Source organism: Cryptomeria japonica, chromosome 5 (genome assembly GCF_030272615.1).
Source record: "Cryptomeria japonica chromosome 5, Sugi_1.0, whole genome shotgun sequence".
Taxonomy (NCBI): Eukaryota; Viridiplantae; Streptophyta; class Pinopsida; order Cupressales; family Cupressaceae; genus Cryptomeria; species Cryptomeria japonica.
In genome coordinates this window covers 928,583,675-928,598,158 of record NC_081409.1, presented here as the reverse complement: position 1 = coordinate 928,598,158, position 14,484 = coordinate 928,583,675, and the positions used below count along the sequence as shown (strand labels likewise).

Genomic DNA, 14,484 nt, shown 5'->3' with positions numbered 1-14,484 from the left:
AATAACAATTATGTTCCGATCTGATCGATGGTGATAACATATATATTATCCTCCCTTTGAAGCCTTTGATAGAGGTTTGCCCAGTCTTAAATACCTTTCGGTGTTTGCAAATAAACACATCTCTTCATAGGGAGACGTCTACTTGGCCAAGGGATGTCTTCTTTCCCTCGTTCACTGATTAGACTAAGAGCCCAACCTATACATCAGGCACCGTTTCCTTTTAATTGGTAGTACTTGTTTAAATTAATATATATATGTTGTCTACAAATTATTGTTTCATCGCTAATTCATATGTAAATTGCAAGGAAAAGAATAGCAATAATGATATTATGAAAATATTAATGTTGGGATATTACAGTCCGCCCTTCCCTAAGATTACTTGTCATCAAGCAATTTAAGGTTTGGGTGCTCAAAAATTTCTGCTCCTTCCCATGTTGCATCCTCTTCAAGTAGGCCTTTCCATTTGATCAAATATTCCAGAATGAGCTTATTCCTCAATCTCTTTTCGCTCATGTTAAGGACCCTTTCTGGTTCTAGGATGACATCCCTTGATTAATCCTACTTAACAACTAAATGCATATCGCTGCTACTTTTGTCATTAATCTCCTTGGTTGATGACAATTAATGCCTGATAGAATATATTCACCTCTTTTAGAGATAATGAGATCACAACCTTAATAACAATATCATTGCTTCCTTTAATTCTCGGGTCTATACCAGCAATAACATCAACGTTATAATCTATGTTTCTCCTTATAGCTTGTGCCCAGCTGTAGGTACATAATGATGACTTCAATTTAATATTGGATTCCTATATGTCTAACAATCAACTTCATAGCTTTAGATGCCCAATTATAGATCACTCTCCCAACATGGCATTCGTGCCTAAGAAGATCGAGCATCATGATAACTCTAAAGCTCATGTCTATCTTTGAATTGTTTATATTAACCTTCCATTATTTTATGATATTGATCTGTTATCACCGATAATGACGGGATGCTTGCAAGTCTTTACCGGATAACATATCTATTTGGTCTATTGTAAAGTCTTATAGAATAAGACTATTATAATTTGCAACAAAAAGTACTATGTACAATGTACTTATTCCCAACTCTTAACTATTTATTATTGCTATAAATGCTATCAAGATTGCTTATTTAATGTTAACTTCTGGGTTAGTGTGATAACCCCTAAGGTATCACATAATGTAAAAGTATTTACATAATGTCAATATATTTATAGATTAATTAAATAAGTTCCAAATAAATAAATGATTAAACTAATAAAATATATCTAAACATATAATAAATGTCAATCAAATATTTAATATATTTGAATATAACAACAGAGAAATATTTCATATTTAATAAATCTTTTACCAAAAAAATAATAATAATAATAAACAAAGCAAATAATAATAAATACACAAACATTTAATGCCCCCCCCCCCCCCCCCTCGATTACCTCCGCACAAGAGGTGCGGCGATGATCACAGCTACCCCTCCATGCGGAAGGGCACCGTGAAGGGGTACAACCCCTCACGGGATGCTAATAAATATGGGGAAAGGAAAAAGGCAACGGGAGGAGCAACCGGCGTGGAAGGAAGGAGACATTGGCTGCGCACAAATAGGTACGTGTAATGTGTTTCACGTAATGTTAATAAATGTCAATACCTAAATAACATTAATAATATGTTAATGGTGTGTAAGAGTCAGCATGCTATGCAATTTGTTTTATTTTAATAATGAATATAAGTAATATGTGAATATCAAGAATGTAGGTAATTAGCATGTTAATATTATTTACTTCGTTAATGAATGCAATATACAGTTTAACACATTAGGGAATGAAAATATTTGATTAAAGAAATTAATAACAATACGTGATAGTTAGGCATATTTAAATATATGTTAACAAATACATATTAAGGAATGTGTTAATAATGTGAATTAAGAAATGGAAATAATAATTAAGTTGTCAAATGCAATATAAATATGATTAAATAATGAAGGCCATAGGGGGGGAACTCCCTTAAGCCTAATGGAGGGATACGCGAATCCCTGGTTGGCAGTATATATATATATATATATATATATATATATATATATATACTGATGATCTATATGCATATATGAATGGCTTGGTTGATATGTTCATCCAAGAAGAGACGGATCTGGCCAATCCCCTCTAATGGACTTGGGTGATGAGGAACATCACCCAAGGCAAGGAATTGACTTATGGTCTGCCTTGGATGGCTTGGGTGTAAGAAATTACACTCAAGATAGGGATCGAATTAACCTTCGATTTCCTGGATGGCTTGGCTGTAAGAAATTACACCCAAGACAGGAATCAAATTAAAACCTTGGTTCCTGGATGGCTTGGATGTAAGAAATTACACCCAAGACAGGAATCGAATTCACCTTCGTTTTCCTGGATGGCTTGGGACCAAGAGTGGTTCCAAGAAGGCGAGCCTCACAGCCGCCTAAGGACATACTTTGTATGGAATCGTATCCTTTTTATAGATAAGAATTGTGATTAATGTTAATTAAGTAATCTTAAAATTAAATTGCAAGATGATTTAGTGACAAATTGGTGTATATGTTGTATTCTAACGATTTGTTTTGCAGGATAGTGATTCCTAACTAGTAGGGACATTACAGTTAGAGATGGGGACATCACAAGAGAGTGACATTATAAGCAGCCAACAAGAGAGTGACATTAGACCTAAAATAATCCAGAAACAGTCTTATAAGCAGCCAACAAGAGAGTGACATTAGACCTATAAAAGTTCCAATAGTGATAAGAACTAATAGTGTGCACAAAGATTATATTGTTGCTGAATAATAACAGCAAAAGACCCCATTGGATAAGGATTGAACCTGCCAAGAGATAAATGCACAATAAAGTTATAAAATAAACTAAAAATTGATGGTTTTGAAGTCCTTAAAGTACTATCTAGGCTCAAACTTGGTGAAGCATTTTCACAGTCTAGTACACTTTCCAATTTGCTTGCTTGTTTTTTTGGATATATGGCGGTTGGTGACTTCATTTCCCATACAACCCCTTGTCTTCTAGATGTCCTAATGATCACAATATATTTCATAAGTTCGTTTTTCTACTGTCAATTGAAGACCCCACTACCAACTTTCAACCAACTATTTCACAAACTCAACAATCCCAAGATCTTTATTCATATTTTGTTGTAGGACATTCACTGATTGTGAAACGTTTAGGTTATGATCAAGTTGTCTTTGCTAAATGAAAGAAGTATTAATTCAAAGATCCTTCTTTTCTAGTACTATCACAAGTTTGGAAAACTTTAACTGATATTACATCATCTATTATTGTTCTCTTAGCTCGGAATCTGATCTACCTTTCTTTCTTTTCACTTAAAACAGAGACGCATTTGATACTCCTATTACTAGTTATAAGTAGTATTTTTCAATCTACTCCCTCCCTCAGTCCTAACAAAATGTGCATACCAAATTCTAGAATCAGGTCATGTGTAACCATAAAGAACAGATAAAAATTAAATGTTTGTTTTAAACTGTTTGATAGAATTAAGAACAGAACACTGAAGAAACTCAAAATTAGCACCTTCAAAATTCCTATCCATAGGTACGGCCAGCCATATGTGTGATAAATAGCTCTAAACAGAGATGGTTGGTCAGCAGATTTTCTTTCTTCATCAGTCCAACACTTCTTCAATGCATCATGACAAGCTAGAGGATCCAACTCATGGGGCAATTGGAACAAATCATCAAAGTTAATTTGTTTCTTTAAACCAAGATCCATCAAAGGGCTAACCCAACGAAATGTTAAAGAATTCCATATGCTTGAAATGCTTGTATCCTGAACAGCAACAAGAAAAATGAATGAGTTTGATTAGAATATCTCTGATGAATACTGAAATTTAGAAGATAGCGTAAACTAAAAATAACAATCGAATTAGAAAATAATGTACAAATTAGAAATGGAAAAAGTCAAATCAAACATGCTTATATGAGTTGTAATTACAGAATTAACTAAGAATCATAAAAATTAATAAGAATTAGAGTAAACCTTCCATCCAATTCTGCTATGTGTATCCTCCTTAATCAACACAGCATGCTTTCAAACTTTAAAAAATTACTGTCTAACATTTTGGCAACAGAATAAAGAAATCCAATTTTCTATGCAAGAGCTTTTTGTGAGGGATAAAAAACAGAATTATTTTAAAATGAAAGAGGCTATATTTTACAAAATGCTATACCCAATTCAAGGGGCTAGAGGATAATGACACAAGGCCATGGCAGAAGTGGTAGTCACAACCTAGACAAGGAAATACAAGACAGCACAAGAAATAAAAAGCAGTATTATCATGACAGCATTAGATTCTTCACTGCAGTACAACAAAGAGTCACGTTTTAGGAGCTGAAGCACATATCGATGCAGAATTTGAAATAAAGCAAAGCAAGAAGTAGAAAGAATGGCACAGCAAAAATCAGTGGAAATTTTCCATATTTTCTGCCATCCTCTTGCTGGAGACATAGAGCAACAAGTATATGCTAATAGAAATAACAATATGAAAAAGTATATTGCAAAACATATTCAAAATGCATCAGGGTTGTTTGTCGTTGAGAAACAACAACCCCATATTACTCAAATTGACAAGTGAACATCTTAACAGTTAAATAAAATGCATCAAGGAAAGGAAGGAGCTTCAAAGGCTAAAGCCAACAGCAAATTTAGAAGGTCTTGTTTAAAAGCCTGAGAAGTAAACATAGGGGGATGGTCATTCTTCCCCACATCATATGAATTTATGAGTTTCCTCTTATGTATTCAAACTGCATATGAGGAGTGTTTAAAAAGATGGGATCAAAATGAAATTAAGTACTTATAACTGAGTTCTTTCTTAAATAAGTAACTATACAATGCATAGACAATTGGAATATTCAGAAATATGTATAACTAACAAAACATATTCATGAGAATTTCCACAAAATGATCACATCATATGAAAACATGAAAGAATTTCTAAACAATAATGTATTTATTAGAGGCCCATTTGTTTTGAGGCCCTTACAGTACCCATTGTATCAGAATTATATTATGACATTACATTGATCATTTTTTATGACACTTGCATATATATGTGATTATGTGATATTGGACATTATAGGATGATTATAGATGTTTTTCAGGTTCATTATTTCTTATATAATGCCTTGAGACGCTAATTACACATATATTATAATTGGATCGTAAGATTACTGTCGTTCTATATGACGTAAATTATGTCATTTGTTGATTTAGATGATCATGACTAATCTTGATTATGAGTTTATGATGAACTCTGAAAGTATAGATCTATTCATAGATTACAATTATGTTATATTATCGTTACGATTTTATTGGCATACCTGATTATCTGATGCATTGATTATCACATTGTAATGTCCCCTTCTCAAGCATAATCAATTTGCGAACAATTAGCTTATTTCCAAGTTTTCCCATAGATTCATTGGTGAGCAAGGGACAACTCCAAAGTTCTTGGAAAGCATAAGATTAGTCAAGTTGTGGTGTTGTTCATGGAAGTGAGTTCAAATGATCTTGTTGAGCCTCAAGGTGCATTCATAATGCAATTCCAGCCTCTTGGGAGCTCTCCAAACTTCTTGGAGAAGAGTGCTATTTTTTAATAGTCACTAAGTTTCTTTGGTTCATCATTCTAAATCCTCGGTGACACAATAGTGTTGTGACATTATCACACATCACCTACAATTTGCTTGGCTTAGGTGTCTTCGTTAGGTCATCTTCAAGATTGGTGGTAGTCTCGCAGTTGTTAGCCTTTGCTTATCAGGGAAGCTATTTTGTGTACAATGTTTGGAAGGTATTTTGCTAGAACACAGCATGTCGTTAAGGGTTGATGATAGAGCATGTGGTGGTAAATTTGGAACTACAAGCATAACACCTTAAGCTCATGAATTTCAAGTTCAAATCATGTAACTTGTAAGACCTAGGAGGGAAGTGGTAAAATTTTCTCCAAGTAAAATTCAACCCCCTCCTAGCATGTATAAATTTATGCAAGGTTTAGGGGGGTGAGTTTTGCATTGGTGTTAAACCCAACCTCAATGCCATGCCCCCGATCTGACAGTGACTGTCATGTCCCCTCCTTGATCGTTATATATAGCATAAATGAAGCAACTATTATTTATTTATTATTAAATACTTGTTTATTTACTCAGATACCGGTTCTCCCCTATTTTGGCTGGGTCCTGGTCCTGGTCCGTGCCCGGTCCTGGTCCTGGTCCGGTTCGCTCTGGGTACCACCCGGGTCCTGCCCAGGCGGCTGGGTTCCCTGTGGGTCCTGCCATGCAGGACCCACAGGGAACCCAGCCGCCTGGGCAGGACCCGGGTGGGACCCAGGGCGAACCCAGGAGGACCCGGGTGAACCCAAGCCCGTGGGTTCCCAAAAACGGGGCCCACGGGTTAGCAAGCATTTAAAAACAATAAAAAAACAATATTTTTAATCATATTCATAATTTGCAAAAAAGATAATATTCAAGTTTCAAGTTTCAAAATGTGAAAATGTCATGACACAATAAAGTATAAAGTTAAACATTCAAATTACAAGCCATCTATGGGATTTAAATTCCATATTCATCTTCATCTGAAGCATCCAACCCAAGCCATTAATTCAGAATATTTATTGGCATTGGCAATTATGGATTTATGATTTATTGATTCATGATTTATCTGTTATCATCTATGTATCATTGTATGGGAAAGTTACATTGTATGTTTGATGTTTCATATTTGTATGTTTGAACTGTGAACATATATAATTTTGATGTTTGAAGTTTGAACATATATATATATATATATATATATATATATATATATATATATATATATATATATATATATATATATATATATGTGTGTGTACGGACGAACCCGTACCCGTACCCAAAAAAAAAAAAATTTTGCCGAATCCGCGAACCCGTACCCAAATCCGAACCCGAATCCGAACCGGAACCGGTAACTTAGTTTATTTATTAAATATTATTATTTAATTAATATTCATTAATAATAAGATTCTGAAAATATCCAAATACAGTAAATCAATATTATTATAAACATTACACATGCTTATAGCGACGTCTATATTAAAGGGAGACTTGAGAAGTCATTCGTTTAGAATAAACAATAAGCCATGAAGCAAACAACCACTATAATGGAGTTTAATAATACGAAGACAGTGATCTAAATAAAAACAATGATTTAAAAATATTTTTGTTAATACACCAATGAAGAGAATATAATATTGACTAATCAGTAATTAGTCTTGAATATCAGTAATCGTCTCATCAATCCCTTATCCTAAAGTGAACAATCGCTATTGAGCAGCGAATATCAATCTAAGAATACTAATCAAGCATATCAATATTTTGGCGATTGTTGTTTGGGGGGCACACATTTCACGGCAATTGTTGTTTCCTTAGTTTAATGATTAATCCTGAAACAACAATTCTAAATAAAAGAATGAAAATTGTAATTATATAATTTCATTAAATCTGAAAACATTTCATTTTAAAATTTAACTTAAGTTCTAAGACTAGTTCTGAGAATAGAACTTATCTTGATAGCCTTCTCTAATTTGGCAATGGGACTTATGTAATGCTGAATTCTGCTACACTCCAGCATTCTTCTTTATAATCCTTCTGAAAATGTTTCTGTAGTCTACTCATACTTCCTCTTTAATTCTGCTCATATACTCCCTTTGACTTTGGCTCAAGATCTTCTTTTAACCCATATACATTCTTTTTCTCAAATCTACCTTTAATGACTTATTTATTTTAAATATTTCCTTGAACGTATATATATTCTTTATATATATAATTCACTTCTATTTCTTATACATTCTTCTTTAAACCAACTTAATGCTGGTATATGATGATATTATTCCAATTTCAACATGCTTCACTTACATATCGGTATTTCTTCTACACACATCTGCTCTTCAAGAATTGTTGTATTAGCTTGTTCGATCCTTGAAGAGACTACTTCCATATACCTCATATGTCTGCTCCAAATTATTTATAGATCACCCAGTAATCCTCTTAATATCCCTCCTTTATCTCAATGATATGTTTTTATATCTGCTTCTTTGGTTTGGACAGATGTGACTCTTCCCTAGAGTCATACCCTTTGATACAAACAAATTATATTAGCTCTCACTGAATTGCACCTCTTGGTCGCTCTTAAGACTAAATTAATCTCCCTTTAATAAATCTTAATTGCTGTAGCTTTTAACATTGTCAAATTTACATGCTGCTGTTAGTTCTTCAGAAGATGATCTCATAATCACAGCTCTTCTTATATTAACTTATCGCTGCCAATCGAGGGGCGGCTCCAAAACACCACCTTTTATCGCTGGCAATAAACATCTCCTGGTGGATAGTTGGCAGCTGTTTGATTAGAAATCACTACTGTTATACATCTCTCTAATATCATTGCTACCATTAGATATAGAACATTCCATTTTGGACGATGGTACATTTGTTCTCTGTCTCTTATTAAAGTTGTCAATAATGAATCGCTTAGACACTTAATCACTTTGGGATATATGATTATATCGGCTGTTTGCTCAGGATGATCAAATCCACAAAGGATGAATAAGAAATTCCCAGATGTCCCCCTGTCTTTTATGGTTCTTCCCTTCTATATCTTTGAGTTCGAGTCATAGTCACGTGGCAAGAGACATGACTCATGCCTATCCATGTCACCCTCTTTACTAATCACAACCTTTCGTATGGACTTCATACATAATTGGTGTTTAATTACTATAATTGTGGATATTTTTGTTTATCAATACCAATCTCATTCTGATTACATATATACTTTCATTGTTATTGATATTGTTTTAATCGGTTTGAGACAAATATAGAACTTAATGATTGTTTGTTTTAAGTGCTGTGATGGTAGAAGGAAGCTCGTGCCAATAATTCACCGTAATTCCTTACTCTGCTCAACGTCTAGCTTGCAACTCCATTGCTCCATAGATGAGCCATATTGGTGTTCAGAACTGACTGCGTATAAAAAAAAGAAGAGATGATATATTATCCGGTCAACACTATAGTCACCAAATTAATTATAATGTCGAACTAAATATGATTGCCATGAAACATGTGCCCCACAAACTACAATCGCCAAAATATTGATATGCTCAATTAGTGTTCTTAGATTGATATCCGCTGCTCAATAGTGATTCTTCACTTTAAGATAAGGGATTGATGAGACGATTACTGCTATTCAAGACTAACTACTGATTAGTCGATATTATATTCTCTTCATTGGTGTATTAACAAAAATATTTTTAAATTATTGTTTTTTTTTAGATCACTGTAATCATATTATTAAACTCCATAATAGTGGTTGTTTGCTTCATGGCTTATTGTTGGTTCTAAACAAATGACTTCTCAAGTCTCCCTTTAATATAGACGTCGTTATAAGCATATGTGTAATGTTTATAACAATATTGATTTACTCTATTTGAATATTTTCAGAATCTTATTATTAATGAATATTAATTATATAATAATATTCAATAAATAAACAAATATTTAATAATAAATATTATATTAATTAATAAATAATAATTGTTTCATTTATGCTATATATAATGATCAAGGAGGGGACATGACAGACCGCCCTTCCCAAAATTGCTTGTCCTCAAGCAATTGACAATTTTCTCAAACCGAGTCATTTCCTAATAAACACAAGGTATACATATGTATATAGACACGAAGCATACATGAAGTATACGCACAAAACATGTAAGGTAATGAAGCATAAAGCCTGAATACATTTAGTACACATGAAGCATGAGGCATTAAGGGTATGTCAAACATGGATGGTATGAAGTAATACACACAAAGTCATTTAAACACACACAAGGCTTAAAGTATACATGGAAGTCTTGAAGCATAGACAAAAGTAATACCTGTAGCCATATTCACAAATACACATAAGATATGAAGCGTACACATCACATGGAGGTGTAAAGCATGTATATGAGACACCCACAGAGTAAGCACTCTATGTACAAACCCAATATACAATGAATACATAAGACATGAGTCATACATACGAATACACATAGGGTGTAACTCCAAAGCATATAAGGCAGAAGCATCTACATAAAACACATGAGTATATACAAGGTGTAATTATACACATGAATATAATACAATTAAGGCATGCAACATACACACGAGTCATATAGTGCATAAGCATGAATCCACTTAAGTTATGAAGAACATAAAGTATGAAGCATGCACATAAATTCTCTTAAGTCACGAAGCATATATGTGAGTGTATGTGGTTATGAGAGAGGCACTTATGTAGAACAAGCATACGCTAGATAAGAAGCAATCGCAAGTAATGTATACATGATACATACGCTTAGAGAATGCACATGGGGTAAGCATTCTGAAAAACACATCAGTCCTGAAGCATTTGAGAAGGCATATAAAATGCACATGGAATAACACATTGAAAACACATTAATCATAATGGGAAGCATTATTCAAGACATAAAGCATACGTTAGGAAGGTGTGTGTGATACAGTCATGCTGAAAATGTGACAAACATGGAGCAATCACATAATTATACATACAATACAAGTATACATGTATACGTATAAAACATATCATGGAGCAAACATAATGAAAAGACAGTAAACACATAAATATCCACAAATTATGAAGTGTACATACATTAAAGAGAAACATACATAAGGCACATGAATACACTTAAAGCATGAAGCAATTCACTTAAATACATATCAGACATGTAGCACAAATCCACAAGTACATACATGAAGTATCAAATAGCACACATGTAAACAGGAAGTAATATACACTAAAGCACGAAGTATGCACATAAGACATGTAAGGCCTGAAGCAATACACAAATATACAAGAAGTACAAAGCATGTATAAGAAAGGCAATCTTGGAGTGGAAACATAAAGACACAAGGCATACATGCTCAAAAACATATCAAACATGAAGCAATCACATGAATACAGGTAGTAAAGAAAATTACAACATGTAATTGGTGAAAAATAATTGTTGTAATTACGAATGATCATGAAGATCATTATAAAGAATTACAACGAATTACAAAATAGAAAGTTTCTAACAAGAAACTAAAATTACAATATTTTACATGATTGAGCATAAATAATTAACTTAGGAAAATATACTAATAAATACCCTCCCTTAATGCTCCATCTATCAACAACACCAAGCTGCCCCCTGAATTTGACAAAATTATCTGGACTGAAAGACTTGGTGAGAATATTTGTTGTCTGCTCCGCTATTGGAACATACAGCAAGTGAACGGAACCGTCTTCAACAAGCTTTCTGATGAAATGACAGTGAGCTTCCAAGTGCTTGGTCCTTTCATGGAAGACGGGATTCTTGGCAAGTTTGAGCACTCCCTGATTATCACAAAACAAGGGAGTCGGACCTGCTTGAGATATTTGCATATCTGCAAGCATCCGGCGAAGCCAAACTGCCTCACATGCTGCCTTAACTGCTCCTCGATACTTTGCTTCTGTCGAGGAGAGAGCCACTGCCTGCTGCTTTTTACTAGTCCAAGTGACTGCACCAGATCCCAAACTGAACACATATCCGGAGGTTAACTTCCTGTCATCAACCGAACCTGCCCAATCTAAATTTGTGAAACCACTGAGTCTAGGATCGTGACTCCTAGTGTAAAGTCGTCCATAATCAGAGCTGCCCTTCACATAACGCAACACACGCTTCGCTGCTACCCAATGATCAACCTTGGGGGCTGTCATGAAGCATGAAATGTAGCTCACTGCAAAACTGAGATCAGGTCTAGTAGCGGTAAGATAGATGAGACTGCCCACTAGTTGCCTGAATTGTGTTTCATCTACAAGAGGAGAATCAGACTTGGCTAACAACTTCAGTCCTGTCTCCATAAGTGTGGAAGCAGCTTTGCAATCCTGCATTCGAAACCTGTCAAGCAAGTTCCTGGCATACTTAGACTGAGAAATAAAAATGCTACTATCAGTCTACCAAACCTCAACACCTAAACAATAATGGAGAAGACCCAAATCTGTCATATCAAAATCCTTGCACAAGTCCTATTTGATTTCTACAATCAAATGTGTTGAACTGCCAGTAATGATCAAGTCATCGACGTAGACAACAAGAAAGAGAATATCATCACCAGAGTGTTTGATATACAAATTACTGTTAGAAGGACAACGCTGAAAACCATGAGCAACCAAGTACTGATCAATCTTGATGTACCACGCCCGAGGAGCCCGTTTAAGTCCATAGAGTACTTTAACGAGTCTACATACTTGATGTTCTTTGTCGGCAACCTTGAAACCAGAAGGCTGTGTCATGTAGACTTCTTCCTACAACTCACCGTTGAGGAAGGCACTCTTAACACCCATCTGATGGACTTTCCCTCCAAACTGAGAAGAAGACGAATGGTACTCATCTTGGCAGTAGGAGCAAATGTCTCCTCATAATCAATGCTCTCCCGCTGTGTGAATCCTCGAGCAACTAATCTGGCCTTGTATTTACCTAAGGTACAATCTGCATGATACTTGACCTTATAGACCCATTTGCAGCTCATGGGTTTCTTCCCTGGAGGAAGATCAGAGAGAACACAGGTGTTGTTCTTCAGAAGGCTCTAGTATTCTGCATCCATTGCCTGTTGCCACTCTGGAATCCATTTGGCCTTTGTATAGGTATGAGGCTCATAAATGCTATGAATGTTGGCCATGAGAGAAAAGTTAATTGTATTTTGTTGCTTGCCCTTATTTCTAGAAGACCTACCCTCAATGAGCTCATCAGGACAAAGATCATTGATTGTCTTAGCCCACCACTTAGGCCGGAGAGTAGATGTGCCAACATCAAATGGAGGAGGAATAACTAGAACTAGAGGTGGAAGAGGATCTGGAACAAGTGGAAGATTAGCATCATCCTGAGGAAATTCAAGTAGTGCATCATCAAATATAGAATTTGCATCATCCCTCCCATCAAGTGAACCAAATGGAAGACGAACACCTAAATCAGAAGCATTCAAAGGTTGATCCTCAGAATTATGCTCGGACGAGGAAAGCTGAAATGGTCCTCAATCTTCCTCAAAGGCAACATCGCGACTGAAGATGAGACAATCAAGTTCTACATCAATCAGTCGGTAAGCCTTATGGTTGTCACTGTATCCTGTAAACATAAGCTTTTGACTCTTGGAATCCAACTTAGAGCGCTTGGCATCTGGAATCCAACTTAGAGCGCTTGGCATCTGGAATCCAAACATATGCAAGAGAGCCAAAAATTTTCAAATGACTGATCCTGGGTTTGCGACCAGTCCAGGCTTCCTTAGGAGTTTTCACTTTAACAGCATGAGTGGGAGCCCTATTAAGGAGATAGACTGTAGTAAACATTGCTTCTGCACAATACTTCTTAGGACCATTTATATGTTCCAACATAGACCTAGCCATTTCTGTAATGGTGCAGTTGCGACGTTCTAAAACGTCGTTTTGCTGAGGGGTGTATGGTGTGGTTAACTGACGTTTTATGCCATGCGTATCACAGAAAGTGGAGAAAGTAGTAGAACAAAACTCCCCCCCCATTATCAGACCTAAGAGTAATAATAGAACAACCAGACTCTTTTTCTACCAAGGCCTTAACTTTTTGAAATACAAGAAACACATCTGATTTTTGTCTAAGAAAGTACACCCACATTTTATGATGTAATCATCAACAAAAAGTAAGAAATACCTACACCCAGTAATAGAAGGAGTATTCATTGGACCACATTCATCAGCGTGGACCAACTGCAGTACCTTAGATGCTCGCCATGAGTCACCATCCTTGAACGGTGTCCTGTGCTGCTTCCCAGCCTGACAAGCGTCACAAACTCATTGATTCTGAGTTTGAATTTCCCGTAGGCCATGTACTAGATCTTCCCGAACAAGCTGAGCAAGGTAATGAATGTTCAGGTGACCATATCGCCGATGCCATAGACGGGTGATAGAGGATGATTTTGCTACGAAGGCATGCTCAAGAGAATCACCTGTATCCACAAGTCTGTAAAGACCATGATCCTCAATACCAACAACAACTGTAGTGCGTGTCGCACGATCAACAATCGAACACTTATGTGCACTGAAGATGACATCAAGCTGGTGAGACTGCCGCATAATCTGACTCACAGAGAGAAGGTTTTGTTTCATGCCAGGAATGTAGTACACATTGAGGAATATGAGATTCCTCCCACTAGACTGTATTTGAACGTTGCCCTTGCTGACAACGGTATACTCTTCACCTCCTCCAAAAATAATTGAATTAGTATAGGGAGAGAATTTTGTAAACCAATCACGCCTGCGAATGAAATGCCAAGAAGCACCAAAATCAATATACCAAGCAGAAGATTTCACATGGTCTACAG

General features: G+C 35.5%; 1 protein-coding gene across 1 annotated transcript in view; it reads right to left on the bottom strand.

Moving 5' to 3' along the window:
• Positions 1-2,807: 2,807 nt before the first annotated feature.
• LOC131855885 (ABC transporter C family member 13-like) overlaps positions 2,808-14,484 on the bottom strand; it is a 115,692-nt gene continuing 104,015 nt past the window's right edge. Inside the window, exons 8-9 of the mRNA XM_059221225.1 lie at positions 3,570-3,853; positions 2,808-2,880 (exon numbers count right to left, since the gene is read on the bottom strand). Coding sequence (XP_059077208.1) covers positions 2,808-2,880; positions 3,570-3,853 — 357 coding nt within the window. The remainder of the gene's footprint in view (positions 2,881-3,569; positions 3,854-14,484) is intronic.